Consider the following 20292-nt stretch of genomic DNA (forward strand, 5'->3'; position numbering starts at 1 on the left):
TTTTAGTGTGTTGATCCTTTCTTCGGTTAATTGGTTTAAGTAGTTTGTCTTTATTGCAGTTGGATTTCTTCAGTGTTCTCCTGTTTCACCTATCATTTGCGCTTGCGTTGCACCTGCATAAGTTAAGCATGAAATTTGTACTAACCTGAGCACTTAGCCTACACATAATTGATCATACATAAATTCCCCAGTATCCTATTGCAAATATCAATGTATACACTGTATAGTGTACCCAGTATATTTACCTGAAGTATATATTATACTTGTATACTCGCCTGAAGTATACAACATACCTGACTCAAGTAGATAGTATACATACCTGCAGTATATACTCTAGCTGTTTTTGTGTTCCTTCTTAGTTGTGTTACTACTCAATTTTTGTGCTTTTTACCAGTCGACAACAAGTATGTCTTCCTAAACAAGTTTACTGCTTATTCTTCCGCCAACATGTATATTACTTAGGGCACAATTTTGTGTTTGACTTTGCTGAGTCATCATCAGATAGTACATTTGGTGAGAAGTGTTACCATTTTTCATTTTCTATCTACTAGTTTGTTTACTTATTCATTATGGAGCCAGATGGTATGACTGAAGAGGAGATAGACCAGCTTGTGTCTACTCTCAATACACTCAAGATGCGCCCCAAGTTGGGTTCCCCAGAAGACTTTATGGCCTGGATGCGTGAGTGTTCTGGTACTTCACAGGTAAAGACCGAATCTAAGCATTCAGAATTACCATTTGAGACAGGCACTCATGAGACCCCTGGAGTTCTTACTGGTACAGAGACGGTTCTAAAGGTGGCAGAGGTACCTCGCCTACCATTTTTTTCTGGGGAAGGTAACAAGGATGCCAGTTATGACATTTGGCGATATGAAGTGAAGTGTCTATATCAGGATAAGTTACACTCGGAGGACAACATCAAGCAAGCCATCAGGAGATCACTGAAGGGACCTGCTGCCAGAGTATTACTTAGGTTAGGCCCACACGTTGATGGAAGCTCTATTTTAGCCAAAATGGACAGCGTCTTTGGCGATGTGGATGCGACGGAGACACTTTTAGCAAAGTTCTATTCCGCCAAACAGACCAAGACTGAGTCAGTAGCTACCTGGGCTGTGCGTCTAGAAGACCTCTTGGGACAGGCCATAGATGCCGGAGAAGTGGAAGCTAACAAGCAAGACCGAATGCTTAAATCCATGCTATGGACAGGACTTCTGCCTGACTTAAAGGACATTTCCGGCCACAAGTACGACCAGAGCCTCACCTTCAGCGATCTTCTAATCAGCCTCAGAAGAATAGAACAGGAATTAAAGACACGTGAAGGGCCCCTGTCTTTTACTCCCAATTCTACTGTTACTAAGAAGAATCCTATTCCTGGTATGGCGGCTGTCTCCAAGGAGAACAAGGAATTGGCAGAGATCAAGGGGATGATCAGAAAACTTTCAGGTGAAGTAGCTGATCTCAAGAAGAAGTGCGACAATACCTCTCAAGCACAGACACGACCCGCCATTGATTTTGCAGGTGCCTGGTATCCACCATTTCAGGGAGTCCAAGAGATGCCACGGCACCCTCAGGGTCCTCCAGTTCGGTTTTCATCCCCTGCTTCTATTCAGGCTCAAAACAACAATGCACGGGGACAGCAAGCCTTTCATCCAAGGACAGTTCGGCCAAGGCAGGGGTGGACAACTGATGCATATGGACAGCCTACCCCCATCTGCTACCGCTGTGGACAACCTGGACACGTCAGCTACAAGTGTACAGTTAGGATGGACCACAGTTGGAATCCGTTAAACTGAGGAGAATCCATAAGGTGGGACATGTTATGGATTTCAGTGTACAGGGTCCCAAAGATGATGATATAACTGGCCTTGTGGGTACTGCATCAGAAGTGGAAGTTGCCGTTCATGGAGTGAACACTAAAGCCCTACTGGATACCGGAGCTACAGTTTCAACCATGAGCGAGTCCTTCCATCGAGATCACCTGTCCCACCTCCCTATACAGCCACTTGAAGGTATCCTGCATGTAGAGTGTGCTGATGGTAAGCCATTACCATATCTTGGATATGTAGAGACACCGCTTCAGGTAACTGGTATGTCACCAGCTGACCAGCAAGGATTATTTCTTGTTGTCCCTGACAGTGACTACAATGAGACTGTACCTATTCTTATGGGCACAAACATTTTGAATGCGCTTATGGTTAATTGTAAGGAGCATCATGGGAACAGATTTTTACAGTGTGCTAATCTCTTTACCCCGTGGTACCTTGCCTTCAGATGTCTCGTACTTAGGGAGAAGGAGCTAGTCAAGCGCCACAATAGGTTAGCTTTAGTGAAGAGCGCCGAGTTCAAGAGATTTATCATCCCACCAAATAGTGAAGTAAAGATTCATGGATATCTTGATAAACCTCTTGAGTACCACTCGACTTGTGCTGTACTGCAGGCAACGAAGACTTCCACAATACCAGATGACCTTGACATTGCCCCAAGTCTAGTCTCCTACAACAGTAAACAGAAGATGGGAGTTGATGTTTACATCTGTAATGTCACCACCAGGACCGTTTCTATACCACCCAATGCAATACTTTGTGAAGTACAGCCAGTCACCATTGAAGACATACCCCAGACATCTACCACTAGTGATGGACCATTGATTGAGAAGATGGACTTTGAAGAAGCTGCTGTGACTCCTGATGAACTGGCCAGAGGCAAAGATGTTATTAGACAGCACTTGGACATCTTCTCAACTGGGGATACAGATGTTGGTTATACTGACAGGGTGGTGCATAGGATTAAGCTGACTGATGAGCATCCCTTCAAACAGCGACACAGACGGATCCCACCACCGATGTATCAGGAAGTGAGAGACCATCTTCAACAACTTTTACTGAGTGGGATCATTCGTAAATCCTATTCACCATGGTCGTCTAATGTTGTGCTCGCAAGGAAGAAGAATGGCAAACTTAGAATGTGTGTGGACTTCCGCCAGCTCAACAACAGGACTATCAAGGACAGCTATTCTTTGCCGAGAGTGGAAGAGATGTTTGATGCTCTGGTTGGATCCAAATTCTTCACGACTTTGGATATGAAGAGTGGGTATCACCAGGTGGAGTTAGCTGAAGAACATAAAGAGAGAACAGCTTTCACAGTAGGACCACTCGGATTTTACGAGTACACCAGGATGCCCTTTGGTTTGTGTAACAGTCCAGCAACGTACCAGAGATTAATGAACGAGTGTTTTGATGGGCTTCATCTCAAGATCTGTCTAATCTACATAGATGACATCATTATCTTCTCCGACACATATGAAGAACACTTGGATCGACTTGACCGAGTTTTCGAGAGAATCAGAGAGTGTGGCCTGAAGTTAACACCAGATAAATGTTCTTTCTTCAAGGAGAAGATAAAGTTTCTTGGACATGTTGTGTCATCGAAAGGAGTTGAAGCAGATCCAGATAAAGTACAACGTATCAAGGATTGGCCACGTCCTATAACACCAGAGCAAGTTCGCCAGTTCTTGGGCTTCGCTGGGTATTATCGTAAATTTGTGAAGGACTTTGCCAGAATTGCTCAACCACTCTCAAGCCTCATGCCAGCTCCCAAGGAATGCAAGAGGACCAAGAAGAAGACATACGTTTGTAAGCCATGGTCTTGGGGTCCAGAACAAGAGTCAGCTTTTCAGACATTGAAGGATGTTCTTTCATCACCACCAGTCCTAGGATACCCAGACTACACGAGGAGTTTTGAACTTCATACAGATGCTAGTACTCACGGACTTGGCGCAGTTCTATACCAGAAGACAGACGACGGGAAGAAGCAAGTGATTTGTTATGGAAGTCGCGGGTTGAGTAAGTCAGAGAGGAATTACTCTGCACACCGGTTGGAGTTCTTGGCCCTCAAGTGGGCAGTGACTGAGAAATTCCGGGATTACTTGTACGGCAATACCTTCACTGTATTTACTGACAACAACCCACTGACTTACGCGCTCACCACTGCCAAACTCGATGCTACTGGCCATCGTTGGTTAGCTGCACTTGCAGCTTATAACTTCGACATTATGTATCGCCCAGGTCAGAGTAATGCAGATGCAGATGGATTGTCCAGGCTTCCAGGATTGTCAAGAAAGGAAGAGGAAGGATCACAGGTTCCTATAGAATCTGTCAAAGCTGTTTGTAATGTAATCCATTCTCAACCCTTTGTAGAAACCCTGTGCCTATCAGCTGAGGTCATAGATATCGAATTAGACCAAGGACAAGACATCCGCCTCATGACTGACAGAGACTGGAGGAAAACACAGTATCAAGATCCGACTCTCAGGCCATGGATAGCCAATGTGCGAGCTGGTCTCAAACCAAAAAAAAACATGATTCCATCAACAAAGACGGATGCAACTCTGTTCAAGGCTTTTGACAGACTCATCCTGAAGAATGGAGTCCTTTATCGACAGGTCACCATAGGAGAAGAAAAGAGACTACAGCTGGTTCTCCCTGCCTCCTGTGTAGAAAGAGCCATGATAGGATGCCATAACGAAGTGGGACACCCTGGAAGAGACCGCACTCTATCACTTCTGCGAGACCGATTTTTCTGGCCAGGGATGTCCAAAGATACTGAAGCGTGGGTACGTGCTTGTGGAAGATACCTCAGAAGGAAGTCTCCTACCAACGCCAGAGCACCTCTTGTGAGCATCAACACCAGCCAACCTCTGGAGTTAGTGTGCATGGACTTCCTTTCACTGGAATCATCCCAAGGCTACGAGAATGTGTTGGTAATTACAGACCACTTTACCAGGTATGCCATGGCCATTCCCACACGGAACCAGACAGCCAAGACAACTGCAGAGGCTTTCTACACCCACTTTGTTCAACACTATGGAATGCCACAGCGTCTCCACACCGACCAAGGAGCAAACTTTGAGGGCAAGCTCGTGAAGGAATTATGTGACTTACTGAACATCAAGAAGTCAAGGACCACTCCATACCACCCTATGGGCAACGGCATGTGTGAGAGATTTAATAGGACCCTCTGTGACATGCTTGGCACCCTATCGCCTGACAAGAAACGGGACTGGAAGAATTATGTGGGACCTTTAGTTCATGCTTATAACTGCATCCGCCACGAGACCACTGGCCAGACACCCTTCTTCCTTATGTTTGGACGTGAACCCAGATTACCAATCGACCTTGCTTTTGGACTGGAGCTCAACAGAGAGAAGAAATCAGTGTTTCAGTACACCAAGGCCCTTAGGGAACGACTCCGGAGTGCTTATGAGCAGGCAGCCAAGACCACACAAGATGCTCAAGGTCGACAGAAGGCAGGTTATGACCTGAAGGTTAGAGGCGGAACCATAGAGGTCGGAGACAGAGTGCTGGTCAAAGCTTTGGCTTTCGATGGACGACATAAACTAGCAGACCGATGGGAAGAGGATGTTAATGTAGTTCTGGAACAGCCAAATTTAGACATTCCTGTGTTTGTGGTCCAGAAGGAATTTGGTGAAGGACGGAAGAGGACCTTGCACCGGAACCATCTCCTGCCCATTGGAGCCATTTCACAGTCAAAGGATGCCAAGGTCAAGCAGAGGCCAACTCCAGCTCCTAGACGAAGGACATCAACTGTGTTATCCCCAGCATACACTCAAGACGCGACATCAGAGATGTCTACTGGAAATGAAGATATCATGGAGATAGGAACATTTACAGTGCCTGTTCAGACGTCCCAAGATACAGCAGACGTTCATGGCTCCACAGTGATGAACGCAGAATCTGCAGAGAGGGATGAGGAATCTACCCAAGCAAAGACTGGTGACGACCAAGAACTTCTTGAGGTAGAGGGATCTTCTTCTGGTGGCGACGGTCACTCGTCAGTGTTGTCAGAGGAACAGCAGGACACAGAAGAGACCCGTGAAGAAGAAATACAGGAACTTGATGAGGACGAAACTGAACAGGAGGAACCTGGGGCTCAGACCGCTTCAGGGATAGATGACGAAACATCTGCTGCTGCAACTGCATCGATATTTCCAACTGCATCTGCACCTAGACGTTCAGGAAGAGACTCAAAGAAGCCTTCTTGGATGACATCAGGGGAGTACTTGATGAGTCACAGAGTGACAGGTTCAGAGGCTACTATGGACAGAAGATCTAGAGCAATCCAGGAACTTGCAGCTAGTGGTGTTTTAAAGCATATTAGTGAGGCTTTTATTTCTATTCTGGATGGAACTTCCAAATGACGAGGACGTCATTTCTGGGGGAGGGGAAGTATGTGGCCAAGTCATGTTTTAAGTATTTGTACATATAAGTTAGATATTTTAGATGTTTCATTTTAGCTTTAAACTTTACATACAGTACCCTACAAACAAACCTTTAGAGTTATACAAGCCCTCAATACAATAAGCCTATCCCTGCACCCTGCATTTAACAATAGCCACCTTACTGGGTCAGGCCAGGTTCTGACCCATGCGTATGCACACTGCACAAGTTTCTTTTGTCTGTCTGCTTTAGTTTCTGTGGTCAGCTTACTATCTATTGTGTATGTAGATTTAAAGGTTTCTGTCCGGCATATCCGGTTGGCAGTTGTACACAATTATTCAAGGAGGTCACTTAGATTTGTATTAGATCGTTTTCCTTCATATCAGCCCCTTGCTGATTGTGGATGTTGAACATTGTATATTCAGGGAACTCGATGTTTGTGTATGGAGGATTTCATTATCCAGGTTAGTTTCTATGGGCTTAGTATTTCATCTATTGTATATATGGTCTTGTACATATTGTATTACTTAAGAGGTGTTAAATTAATGCATCAGTGTATAAGTAAACCTAGCTGGTAGTTAAAGTAAAGTAGGTATTTCAACTATCATTACAGTTGGTTGTATGTAGAATTTATTTAATTTCAATCTAAAATGTATCATATTGCATCTTTACAGTATGTTATCTTCTTAAATACTGCATTACTAGTATACACTTTACTAAACTAAATTATTATTTAAACATGTTCTTAAACCTATAACTGTCTGAACGTGGTATGAAATAAGAACGTATGTATGGGAGATCGGTTGTTTTTATATCTTATTTTATATGGCCATTATTAGTATTGTCAAGGTTGTATTTCAACTTGTTATAGAATGATGTGACCGTAAACAACATTGAACGTGACTGCGAACCACTGAGATAAGCTCATTGCCACACAGTGGTAAGTAGGGAGCATAATTATATATATATGGTTCAAACTAATAACTAGTATATGGTTATTCTTCTAAATTAATGTTTTGTGTGAATTTAATGTATTCTCAAAGTATTTACAAATGGAAATTTTATATAGTTATTCAGAAATAGTTTACAACCTGCTATTTATATTTAAGGATTTATTCATGCTAGTGCTAATGTGCTAGCTGATAAGATGAAGTCTTGTAATTGTGTTTAATCTCCATGTTCTGCTACAAAAATACTTATGATGTTTGCATCATATTTTCAGGGTTTAATATGATTAGTATCTACTCTCGGAATAAAGATGGTTGTCATGTGAACTGACGAGTAGCGTCGTGTTGTGTGTGCCCCACCAACATCCACCCCTTACCCGCTACTACAGTACCACCGATAATGTCTTTATTTTGCAGGCTGTTATTCAAAAGTTTTATCCAAGATGTATGTATGCAATTTTTGTATAATTTTCCAAAGCCTTTGACTAAGTACAGCACTTTCTACTGTATTTTGTATTTTTTTAAAATAGTATATCAGGTAAAGTATATAATGTTTTGAAGGCAATGTATTCACAGCTACGTTCTTGTGTAAATTGCAAGTTATAGTTAAAGTGATTTCTTTGACTGCAGTGTTGCAAACAAGACACGGTTGTATGGTAAGCCCTGCAATATTTGCTTTGTTTTTAAATGACGTTATTGAAATGATCGAACCGTCTGACTGCAGAGGTACTAGTACACATGTTGGTAATCTTCCAGAAGAAAATTCACCACCATAATATTTGCTGATGACACAGTAAATGCTGCAGACAGCGTGTATAGATCACAGCAACAAATCGATGTCTACAATTATTACAACAAGCTAAGAAAGACACATTTTGACATTTAAGTTTTTTTTAGCTAAATTAGCTCAATGTACACACATCAATGTTCTTGTTCGTGTATTGAAAGGGTACTATTATATTTTTTGTAAACAAATCTTAGGCATTTCTTGTTATATAATAAATGATGCTTTGCTCGGTGAATAAGGAATGTACCCGTTATGTCTGCTGTATGTTATGAAATGTATATCCTACCGGATACAGGTACCCAAAAATGTGTTCTAATATGTTGCGTTCATTTGATAATGCCATAAGGCAGACATGGGTCGGTATTGTTAGAAATATTGTGTTTGAACCCCGCAAATATTTTTAGTTTCTTTTTTTTTTCTCAACGATTGAATGAAGTATCAAAATTGGCTTTGTAATCTATATGGGAAAGTAAAAATAAGTTTTTATGAAAAGTGTTAATATGTGCAACACCTAGAACAGTATCTAAGTAATAATAAGAGTCGGTTATTTAAGATATACTTCAGTAAAAACCGTTGTGGAAATCATGATATACGTATTGAGTATGGACGATGAGAAATATTTTGTACGAAGAAAGATTAGGTTTATATTGTGAACATATTTGTTTGAAGAAAGTTATCGAAGATGAAGAACATTTTCTGCTGATCTGTTTTTTTTGTATGAAAATTGAAGGAATCAGCCTTGTGAAAGGACTTTTTAAAGTTATAAATATCATGAAAATTTGAGACAACCAACATGCATGGAAATTAGATGCATACATATTTCATTGTTTCAATGTGAGAAAACAATGGATTGGAAATACAATGATATGAATATATACCATTTGTTGATGATATATCTTGATAGTAATGTATTGAATGTACAGAGGCAGACCTTTCATCAATACAGTAAAACTACGGTTATCTTTTTGTCCCAGTATTTGTTGTATATATGCTGTATATATGCTTATAACGAACTACGGTTATAACGAACTAAAATAAGTGATCCCTTTGAGTTCGTTATAACCGTAGTTTACGGTATATTATTTGTAAATTGTTTGTGAATTATGAGACTTATGGTCTACATGTCTAAAAAAGCCCTAAAACAACATGCAACATGAAGCTAAACATGTGAAGTTTTGCCAAACATAGTTTGATTCCGTCATGCGCTCAGTAAATGATTTCCTCCAAAACATTGATTTTAAATAACGTTTATGTTACAATGTCGATAGATATTTAGTTTTGTAAGATTTTGCGCGTTTTAATGATCAATGAATGTTGGAACATTTAATTTCAGCAAGACGCCCTCAGTCTCCTAAATATACCAACACATTAGGATTTTAAAGTTACAGGTCATATTCTTCTTATTATTTGTTGTTTAACGCCGCACTCAGCAATATTCCAGATATCTGACGGCGGTCTGTAAATAATCGAGTCTGGACCAGACAATAATGGCTTTATTACACAAGTAATAGATTTAGGCAATTTTGGTTATACTTTGTTACAATGTAATGGTTCTCACGTCATATCCACAGCCTTCACACGATACTCCGTATGCTCAGTTAAAATCTGATAGCAATTCAATGCAGTGCGTCGATGAAGTCTGTGTTAACAAATACTCAGCGTGCACAGGGAACTTCATTGGTCTGTGGTTAAGTTGATACCATTGCCAAAATTACGTCACTGACGTGGTTGCTGCACACAAACGAGCGAATGCTGGCAATATCATACAGTTATATTACCGAATCATTGATAGAAACATTTAGGAGCGTATGAAACATAGGATAAATCTAAACCTTGCAATACACGATGTATATGTTCAAGCTATTAATTCTCAATTTGCAATGGATGGACAAATGTTGGCATTTCAAATACTGATCGACAAATAACTTTTGTTGAACTGTGGGACATGGTTGATGTTTTCGCCGAAGTACCAAAGTCTACAGATCAAAACCAGATGTCACTGGCTGTGCTTGGGATATAAACAAAGGCTGCTTTTTACAACAGTTACTAAAGAAAGGCAAGATAAGCATCATCATCTGTGGGTACAACATCTGTTGCGAGTGAAGGCAGCCTCTCTCCCTCCAATGTCATGAGAGTGAACCCTCTGAAAACATAGAGACAAGACATACATTATTGATGGCTTACCCTTTTCGCAACACCTGGTGTCATCACTGATTTTCAGTGGTAAATTCAGATAATTCTCACAGCTATTTGGACCTTTACGCCAAATTTTAATCTTTTTTGACGGATAATCCTGACTGGTTATTATCTTGCATTGGCAATCTATTTTCAACTTCCCCTAGATGTTGAGCAATATACCAGCAGCTCCATCCTTTTGGGGTCTACAGTTCAATTGGTTACGCAGATGTGACTCTTGGATCGGTTTTGCTCTTGTTGCTGTTATTTTGTATTAAACTTTTCTGGCAGTGTCACATATAAGTTTGTTAATTAGATGTTAGATAGAGGTATTATTGTACGTTTGAATTAGTATACTAGTATTAAGCATGGAATTGCACTCTGGGTGGCGTTATGTTCGCATTTATTAGTATCATGTAGGATTTCGTATAAAGAGGATTTAATTTTAAGCCATGTATTGTATATTTTACAATATATGTATATGCATATCTGTTAATCAACAGCTATTTAACAAAAATGAAGAGTACAAATATAGTTTTCTCCAGTAAAACGTAAATCAGAGTAAAGTGCATTAAAAGATGGATGGTCGGATGGATGGACGGACGTATGGTTGTTCGGATGGACGGATGGACGAACGAATGGTTGTTGGAAAGGATGATGGATGGATGATGGTCGGATGGATGGACGGATGGTTGTTCGGCTAGAGGGATGGACGGACGGACGGCTGGTTGTGGGAATGGATGGATTGATGGTTGATGGTCGGATTGATGGACGGACGGCTGGTTGTTCGGATTGATGGATGGACGGACGGGTGTTTTTTTAGATGGATGGGTGGTCGAATGGACGGACGGGTGGTTTTGGGAATTGATGGATGTATGGTTAATGGTCGGATGGATGGGCGGATGGTTGTTCGGATGGATGGATGGTTGGATGAGTGGACAGGTGGTTGTTCGGATGGATGGTTGATGGTCGGAAGGATGGACGGACGGCTGGTTGTTCGGATTGATAGATGGACGGACGGATGGTTGTTCAGATGGATGGGTGGTAGAATGGACGGACGGGTGGTTGTCGGAATGGATGGATGGATGGTTGATGGTCGGATGAGTGGACAGGTGGTTGTTCGGATGGATGGTTGATGGTCGGATGGATGGACGGACGGCTGGTTCGGATTGATGGATGGACGGACGGTGGTTGTTCAGATGGACGGGTTGTCGAATGGACGGACGGATGGTTGTTGGAATGGATGGATGGATGATGGTCGGATTGATGGACGGATGGTTGTTCGGATGGATGGATGGATGGATGGTCGGATGAGTGGACGGCTGGTCGAATGGACGGCGGATGGCTGTTAGAATGGATGGATGGATGGATGATTGATGGTCGGATGAGTGGACGGATGGTTGTTCGGATGGATGGACGGATGCATGGATGAGTATCTCCGGGATGTGTACAGCGTAGAATGAACACAGCAGTGACATCCATATAACACAGGCCCCTTCTGCCCCGTGGGGAAAACATCACCACTTCAAAACCCATACCCGCTAACAGGAGACAGAGCGACACACCCTAAAAGAGGGGCGTGGCGCTACTGATACACAATGTCCTTACAGTACAGCAATGTTTTGCTGCCTCAAAAAGTCTGTTACAACACGTATCATACATGGGCGGGCATTATCCCGCTTCAACGTGACGTGATGTCCCTGCATTTGTACAAAGGGTAGAACATTTTGATGCAATTCCATACCATTACATTTCCACCCCAAACTGACAACGTTGAGTGATGCAAAGGTCGGTGAAACGTTCTCCTGGGCGCACGCATATAGAACCATGCACGACCATCAGAGCTAATGAAACCATCTGTGAACAGTATACTGTACCAGTGTTTGGACCCTCATATGCTGTCTACATCTAACTAGGCGTGCCTGACGGTGACATAGAAGCAAAATTGGGCGTTTCGCTGTACTTCGGGGCCGGATGTTGTGCTCCTTCATCTTGTTATGTACGGTGCTGCCACTAATTGGTCTAAACCGAGAAATTGTCAGAGCCGTGAATGTGGCTGTTTGTTATTGATTCTGTAAATTCATCAACCGAATATGGTTGTCTTGATGATGTGTCGTCACACGTGGATGTCCGGCCTGTGAAAGGCCAAGAGTATTGCCCTGCTGTAGATAACGTCTCCAAAGAGATTAAATTATGTTTCGATGACATTTTATGCCATTCCAGTTTGGAGCATAAGTTAAGTAATATTTACCGTTAAACAAAAGGTTTTTATGAGTACATGATAACTAAACAGTCATTGTGTGTTGTACACAATCAAAGGGGGCACGGGTTGCCCAGTCGTCTAAGGCCCCGCGATTCGCTATGCAGAGTTGTGTCCCTTGGGCACGCCAGAAACCTATGATTGTGGGTTCGAATCCCGGTCCGCCCCGATTATGTTTCTATGTTTGGCAGCACCATACCCGTGATCGTGGATTTTACCGAAGTGGTAAAAGTCTGAGACCTGCATCACTTCGGGCTTTCCTCCCATATTAAGCTGTCACGCCGTGATATAACTGGAATAATGTTAAAAGCGGCGTTAAATCCAACTCACTCACTCACTCACAATAACAAACTGCAAGTATGAGTATTATGCTCCAAAAAAACCACACACACATACAAATTGTGCTGTGCATGAAAATGCATGTGCAAATTGTGAATCCCGGACTTAAAGTCGATGAAATGTATTCATAAATATGTATTGAAAGTATTATTTATTTTTAGAATAAACACATTTTATTGAACTTTATATAAAGCATCGTTACTTTTTCCGCTAGTATATAAGTAAATACATTATATTCACTATTTGTTAGTGTTTTAGTATTTGTATTAGTAAAAGGCGACTATGCTTGTCGTTAGAGGCGACTAACGGGATCGGGGAGTCGGACTTGGTTGATGCATGTCATTTTATACCAATTGCGTGGATCAATGATCATGATGTCAATCAGTGGATTGTCTCGTCCAGACTCAATTATTTACAGACCGCCGTCATATAGCTGGAATATTGCTGAGTGCGGCGTTAAACAAAAAAACAAAAACAACAACAACAAACAAACAAAACAAAGTAGAAATATACCAGCATTATTGTTAGTAGTAGGATATTAGTAATTGTAGAAGTAACATGTAAAAAGATGTTAAGCTAGTTTAGTTCGTTAGTTCAGTTAGTTGTATTATTTATTTCGGAATAAGCATAATTCTTTGGGTTTAAACGTATCTACAGTGAGGGAATGAATTTACAAAAACGTAACACATGTGTGAGGCTTCCATTTGTGACAAGCAGCATATGTACCTCTCGGCATATTCGTTGAGATAAAGAATTTGGTTGTGAATGGTGAGAGAGAAGGTATCTTTGTCAATCTTCTGAATAGCATGTTGGTCACCCAGTGGATCTTGCCTCTGGCTTATGAGAGTCTTCGTGTCGGAGTCGACCCAATAAAGTCGTTTATCTGCACATGAATACATATGTATGTTTGAAAGGTGGATCAATATGAAATGGTTTTCTGATTAACCGTGAAATCTATGAAGGTGAGGTGAGGTGAAATGTGGTTTAACGTCGCGTCCAAGATTATTGCACTTATATAGCGACGTGCATGTACGTGTATGTGTTTGTGTGGCTGCTTGTACTAGTCCGGACTGATGCCGATTTATAGTGCTAGCTCACTGAGATACCATGCTGCAGTTTAACATGAATACCCCACTCAGACACAGTATACTGACTCCGAGCCGACCAGTCCTTGTTTTAGCCCCTTATTGCCGAGCGCCAGACAGGGTAACAACAAGTATACCATCTTTTAACGTCTTTTGGTATGACACGATCAGGGATCGAACCCCGGACCTTCCGCTCTCCGGGCGGACGCTCTACCAGTAGACCACGGAGGCGGTCCGAAATCTATGAAGGGTGGGGAATAAGAAAAAAACATCTGACTTAACAAAACCTGTTGTTATTCTTGGGTTCATCAAATACTTGTTGGATTTATCATAATACCAGATCAGCTTTGTATCATTAACGTTTTTCCGCATGACCCTTAACGAAGCATTATGCATATGTCATGTATCTTAATAATTAGAGGGGGCACGGGTGGCCCAGTCGTCTAAGGCGCCGCGATTCGCTGTGCCGAGTTGCCTCCCTTAGGCACGCCAGAAACCTATGACTGTGGGTTCGAATCCCGGTTCGCCCCGATTATGTTTCTAGGTTTGTCAGCACCATACCCGTGCTCGTGGGTTTCACCGAAGTGGTAAACGTCTAAGACCTGCATCACTTCGGGCTTTCCTCCCACATTAAGCTGACACGCCGTGATATAACTGGAATAATGTTAAAAGCGGCGTTAAACCCAACTCACTCACTCACTAATAATTAGGGCATATGCAATTATTTACCTCAGACAAGCTCTGACAATATTAACGAAACGTATTGTTATTGTAAGAAAAGCAAACAAGACACCTATAGAATCGTTGGTTGAAGCGGAAATGAAAGTTTATCTTGAATAGACTATTCAATTTCTAACTTCCATTTAAAACATGATGATATACGGAGAGGGTGAGCATCCTAACATCCAACCTACCGGCTTCATTGTAAAAAATGGCTCCAGGTTGTCTATTATGTATTTTCTTGAGACCTTTGCCATCGTAATCAATCACAAACATCACATGCAGATCAGCAAAATATATTAATCTGAAAAACAAAACATAAATTGTCAATGCAAGAGAATAACAAGTAAAGATTCTGTACCAAAACAGTTTAAAATTTGGCGTGTATTTTAAAATAGCTGTGAAAAGAATGTGAATGGACCACTAAAAATCATAAGTGACACCTGGTGTTCACCAAAAAACGTAAGCATGACCTACTCACCGGTAGCACCCGCCAATCACACTATTTGTACAAAAAAAAGGACCCGTGAAGATTCCGGGGTAGAATAGGTCTTCAGAAACCCATCCTTGCCGTAAAAGGAGACTATGCTTGTCGTAAAAAGCGACTTACGGGATCGGGTGGTGAGGCTCGCTGACTTGGTTGATGCATCGACAGGTAGTTACATGTAGTTGCTAAACCCTCTCAAACAAACCCTGTTGAACTGTCGAGCAGTTCAAGCAACCTTTACACTGACAAAACTAGTGTTATTGACTATGTTATTTGTTATGATATCAGCTGCCAGAATTTATTTTTAACTTCTTACGTTTTCATATTTACTTGTAAACTTAATGCTTTTAGCACATGGTCATCACTGTATTTCAGAGCTACTGAAATTGTCAACAGTCGAGGTCATGGACTGAGTTTGGGAATAGTCTGAGACGCTATGTAATCTATTTCAAATTAAGCAGCTTTAACATATATCTCTTCTTAAGCAACACTGGTAGAAAACGAGAACATTATCTTTCATGCTAACGTTAATTGGTGGTGTGATAGAAAATGGAAAATGCTTGATAGATCAAGACTTGTTGAAACCTTTTTTTTATGATGGCCTAAATAAGATATAATGTGAAATATATTGGACACGTAAACAACAAAATAAGACAATTTTGGTTTTGGTTGGTTGATTTGTTGTTTAACGCCACACTCAGCAATATCCAGCTATATGACGGCGGTCTGTAAATAATCGAGCCACGCAATTGGGATCGATGGCATGCATCAACCTATAGATGCATGTCATCTTTTTGTCAGCGAGCCTGACCACCCGACAAGCATAGTCACCTTTTACGGCAAGCATGGGTTGCTGAAGACCTACTCTACCCCGGAATCTTCACGGGTCTTGGTTCTGGTGCTTCCAGGTGAAATGCAGACATTTTGCTGTCGGCTCATGTATCACAACTGAATCAGGGACTAAAATCTAAATGTGGAATTATTGTCACCTGAAACCATCATACGTAGCCTTCAAGAAGATGTAATATACGTGACTAGTGCGTGTCATTCTTACAGAAAGATATCATAAGTGTGGCAACCATGCATTAATTATACTGCCGAATACACCCTCACCTGTGTCTGTGTCACGAGGAGGGTGTATTCGGCAGTATTCGTTACAATATGCGTTAGATTAAAATCAAAATGCGAGAAAGAGGATTAGGTTGATCTTGGCTGGTTAGGCCCATCATCAGCTCAGGACCCTTGCCGCCTCTACACGCAGCCCATGGGACTTCTCCCAGCGCTACCTAGTCAAACCATCCGAGAACTTTTCAGAGATGACTCCCCAACACTGCAGCCTTCTGCATTACCCAGATTGTCAGAAGGGCTGTTTTTCTGGTAACAAACCCGGTTACTCCTTAGGCACCGAGAACAATTTTGGATTCGCACAACTTGGTACTTGGGATGCAAGCGTGACATTTCGAAAGCGAGGTCAGCATATTTGCCATGTTTTTCCCGAATCACGAAAGTGTCAAAAGGGACAGAAAATATAAATGATTTCATTGGATTTTTCAAAAAGGACAAGATCACTTTCGTTGGCCTGGATACGTCCAAGGCTGTACACGGGCCTACTCTGAAGAATGTTGTATTTATTACGCCATCTACATATTCTGGGTCGAACCATGGTTGGACCTCTGTGTTAAAACCACACAAGCATGGCGGAAACGGTAATAATCGCCATCATGTTGCTTAAGATACTGTGTTTGTGCCAAAGCTGGGCATCCACTGACAATGTATTTGACAGTCTCATTAAATTCATTTCATAATATGCATTTCATATATACTTTTGATGCAAAATCACACATTGACGGTTTCGATTGGGAAGTGACTTGTCTTGAGCAGGAAACAGACATCCTTCTGTGTCACTTTTCAGGCAAGCTGACTTCACCCAAGCGAAGGACTCTGTAGGGTTGTTGATCTTCTCAACACACTGTACATTAACTCGATGGATTGGTGGTTCAGATAGCCTCTGGGCCTCTGAGTCTGGGCCTATTTTGTATGTCACTTCGCTTGGTAGACACTCATTTTTGTCCAGCAGTACAGAACCATCAAGAGAATCATCACTGACACTGGGAATATGCAGCATCAGCATTAGCCATCTTCCCACTTCTTCTGCGTGAGATCTCTGATCTAACATCAAATGACAGGTTTACAATCACTCTATGATATAAGAAGTGGTGTCACAGGTTTGTTGAGTGCCGCCTTTTGCCCCTTTGCAGCAGCATTAGCCATCGTATTACCAACAATTCCATCATGGCTGGGTAACCAACAAAAGACGATGTCATATTGGCCAGTAGCAAGGTTATGTAGTTCTATGATGTCAAGTAAAAGTACTCATTTAATCAATTTATTAAATAAATTTTGAAGTTTATGTTTTGTTATAATTAAATGATATTTTAGTCTTGGAAGAACTGAGATTGTTAGTGGTTTTACCCTTGATGGGGGATGAAGTAGTGTAAAATGATTGTACCCCAGAGAGGGGATGTTAGACCACGTCATTCAGAGTAATCTTTGCCACCACATTTTTAATCGTAGAATATAACTTTGGATAAATTTGTCCATAATCGCCAACAGCTGAAGGCATGATGTAAATCCGGCTGGGGTCCATGCAGGTAGGAAAGTACTGTAAGTCCCAATGGACCCCAGCATGGTGATCTCCCTTCAGGGGCTGCAGATCTATAGCCCTTTTGTATATTATACTGTTACATATAGTGTTTATGGTTGTATGCTGGTTTTAAATATTAATCTATGATATTCTAGTTCTTTTACTGTACATCGATGACAGGATTCTATTTAGTCTAAATATATGTACTAATAATGTATAACTTCTCGTCACGATATGGCTGAAATATTGCCTATGTGACGTAAAGCATTAACTCACTGATCCATACTCCTCTGAAACTATTAAATTAAATGATTCCAAACTTTCTGAGACTTGTCACCGTACCTTACACATCAAACATCCGTTTTTGGATAGTTGCGGACATATTGGATTTTTGTTAATAAATCATATCTGGTAACGGTCTTCACAGGAAGAAATTATGGTGCCACATGGACCTAATTTTATGTTTGTGACTGCATTTTAAATGTAACACTGCCTTGCGTTCTATAAGATTTTAGTAAATACCCAGATTTGAGTACACATAGTGAAGGAAGCGCCTCATATATATATACACACACACGATAAATCCCCATTCACTAGCTTTCCAAAGACCTAAGAGCAATAACCTTCTTTTCCCAAATGTCTTCAGCATTGTGTATTCTACCCTTAAAGATTAGAATTGGTCTTCAGCAACCCATGCTTGCCTTAAGAGGCGACTAACAGGATCGTTAATTTGGTTGATGCATTTCGTCTTTCGTTTTCAAATTGCCAATTGCTAAGGTGCCGTACTTTTGACTACACTGTATTTGAGGTTTCGAACATGGTCGAGGTCGGAAATGGGTTAAGAATGCCTCTAAACACCTCGCCACACGCCAATGTCGTATTGGCGATGTACCACAAGCGTGTCTTACTTTTGACAGCGTTGGTACAGAAAACCATTTGAGGATTCGAACTTGGACGATGTCTGAAATGGGTTTGAAACCCCCAAGGACAATCCGGTACACGCCAATTTTGCATAGGAGATATGGGGCTGGGGTTCCTGTCTTTTGATGCGTTTGAGTCTTCCACAAGTACGGCAGTAAACTCTAGTCATTCATTCCAGTCACTTAAGCTAGTGATATTGAAACTGTCGTTTTTTGTGTCGTCTACGGCCACACCATTGTGACCACTTCCCGTCCGATCAGTTGCCCGATTTTTGTGTGCATATCTGGAGAGTTCCACAAAAATTCCAAGGACGTGCGTACGTTTTTGCGTACGTTTTTGCGTACGTTTGTGCGTGTGTGTTACTAGGAGCCCGCCATTTTCTTCTTGCCATCATACATTTCTGGAACGTCTCTTATTGATGTCGACACATTCCTCAAAATGGCCCGTGTACGAAAGTGTACGAAACAAAAATCAGTCGATGTATTTTTAGGCAATTGAACATTTCATGTAAACAGGAATAAGGCGTAGATTATAAACTGATATATTTGATGTTTTATACTGAAATACCGGAATTTGAGATGTTACTGCGGTATAAAATCCAATGACGTAGCGCAGACGCATAAACTTTGGGTAGGGTCTGTCCGGATGTTTACACATTCATATGGTTGATGCGTATAAGTATAAGTATCTTTGCGACATGTAAAAAGGCAAATGGGTGATTCTAAATAACATAAAGTGGTTGAGTATTTCTTACCTGTTTCTTTCATCAATTTCCAACTGCCAAATGTAACTGTGGTGGTGTAGAGATTGTGTTTTCCCTCCTTTCATAGTTGAGCGAGAAAGTTCCTTGCGTGTAGCCGAAATCAGTATGCGTCCGGGAAGGTCGAACTTAAAGTACTCGACTCTTGCTCCTGTCAATGTATGCATATGCTGTGACAATCAATCAAGCATCAATGATCATGTTGAAAACTTAGTTGTTGGTCTCTTGACTGTGAAATATTCAGAATCATTTATTGTTTTATTCCGTCAAAGATCACTGGTCTGAAGGACATAACATTGTCAATATAAATTTGATAAATTATATCATGACATATCACATGGAATTAAATTTGATAAATTACCTCATGACATATCACATGGAATTAAATACATGGAAATAAAAACATTTGAAATATGTGCCACCATAAAAAGCAGCAGAAAATTCTGAACTTGCCCTAACAAACATTTTTACGACTAAGAAACATCAGTTCTATTAATGCCACACAGTGAAAACAGACTGACAATGGAGACACAGTTACGATAAGCAACTGCCCAACAACAAATACAATCTTAAAACACACAATACACATATGTGAACAGAATTTGGATTGTACATAATCTTTGTAAAATACATCGGCTTACTCCCAGCGGACAGTCTTCTGTACAGCATGTGCATCAACACCCTTATCAACGGCAACATGGTGCAGTGATTTTGAATTCAATCCTTGCAAATTGGATCGACTGACTTCCGTGTCTGAAGTCCAAATCAGTATTCGTCTGGTGAGGTCGAACTTAATAGAACTGACCTGCGTTCCTGTCAATGTATACATATGCTGTGATAATCAAGTATCAATGATAACGTTCAAAGTTTGTATGAATATAATTACTTGATGGTCTCTTGACTGGGAAATATTCAGAATCAGTTATTGTTT

The 20292-nt window shown here is 41.2% G+C and overlaps 2 protein-coding genes across 2 annotated transcripts; one reads left to right on the forward strand and one right to left on the reverse strand.

Annotated features, from left to right (window-relative positions):
• Positions 1-569: 569 nt before the first annotated feature.
• LOC139460335 (zinc finger CCHC domain-containing protein 18-like) lies at positions 570-1793 on the forward strand. Its single transcript, XM_071241828.1, has one exon. It carries the CDS (start codon positions 570-572, stop codon positions 1791-1793), a length of 1224 nt encoding a protein of 407 aa, XP_071097929.1.
• Positions 1794-10016: 8223 nt separating this feature from the next.
• On the reverse strand, positions 10017-19429 carry LOC139460878 (uncharacterized). The gene is made up of 4 exons (XM_071242353.1): positions 19356-19429; positions 14744-14853; positions 13471-13627; positions 10017-10113 (listed from the first exon to the last, which is right to left on the reverse strand). Exons 1-4 carry the CDS (start codon positions 19427-19429, stop codon positions 10017-10019), a joined length of 438 nt encoding a protein of 145 aa, XP_071098454.1.
• Positions 19430-20292: the final 863 nt, after the last annotated feature.

Source organism: Haliotis cracherodii, unplaced genomic scaffold, assembly GCF_022045235.1.
Source record: "Haliotis cracherodii isolate W230 unplaced genomic scaffold, xgHalCrac1.p SCAF_14, whole genome shotgun sequence".
NCBI classification, from domain to species: Eukaryota; Metazoa; Mollusca; class Gastropoda; order Lepetellida; family Haliotidae; genus Haliotis; species Haliotis cracherodii.

Bases quoted from the DNA above. Each gene is read 5' to 3' on its own strand.
- LOC139460335 (XM_071241828.1), top strand. From the start codon at position 570: ATGGAGCCAGATGGTATGACTGAAGAGGAGATAGACCAGCTTGTGTCT.
- LOC139460878 (XM_071242353.1), bottom strand. From the start codon at position 19,429: ATGAAAGGAGGGAAAACACAATCTCTACACCACCACAGTTACATTTGG. The intron at 14,854-19,355 runs GTAAGAAATACT...TTTGTTTTTCAG, and splicing joins GAAATTGATGAAAGAAACAG to ATTAATATATTTTGCTGATC. The intron at 10,114-13,470 runs GTACATATGCTG...CTATGTTTTCAG, and splicing joins CTCAACGAATATGCCGAGAG to AGGGTTCACTCTCATGACAT.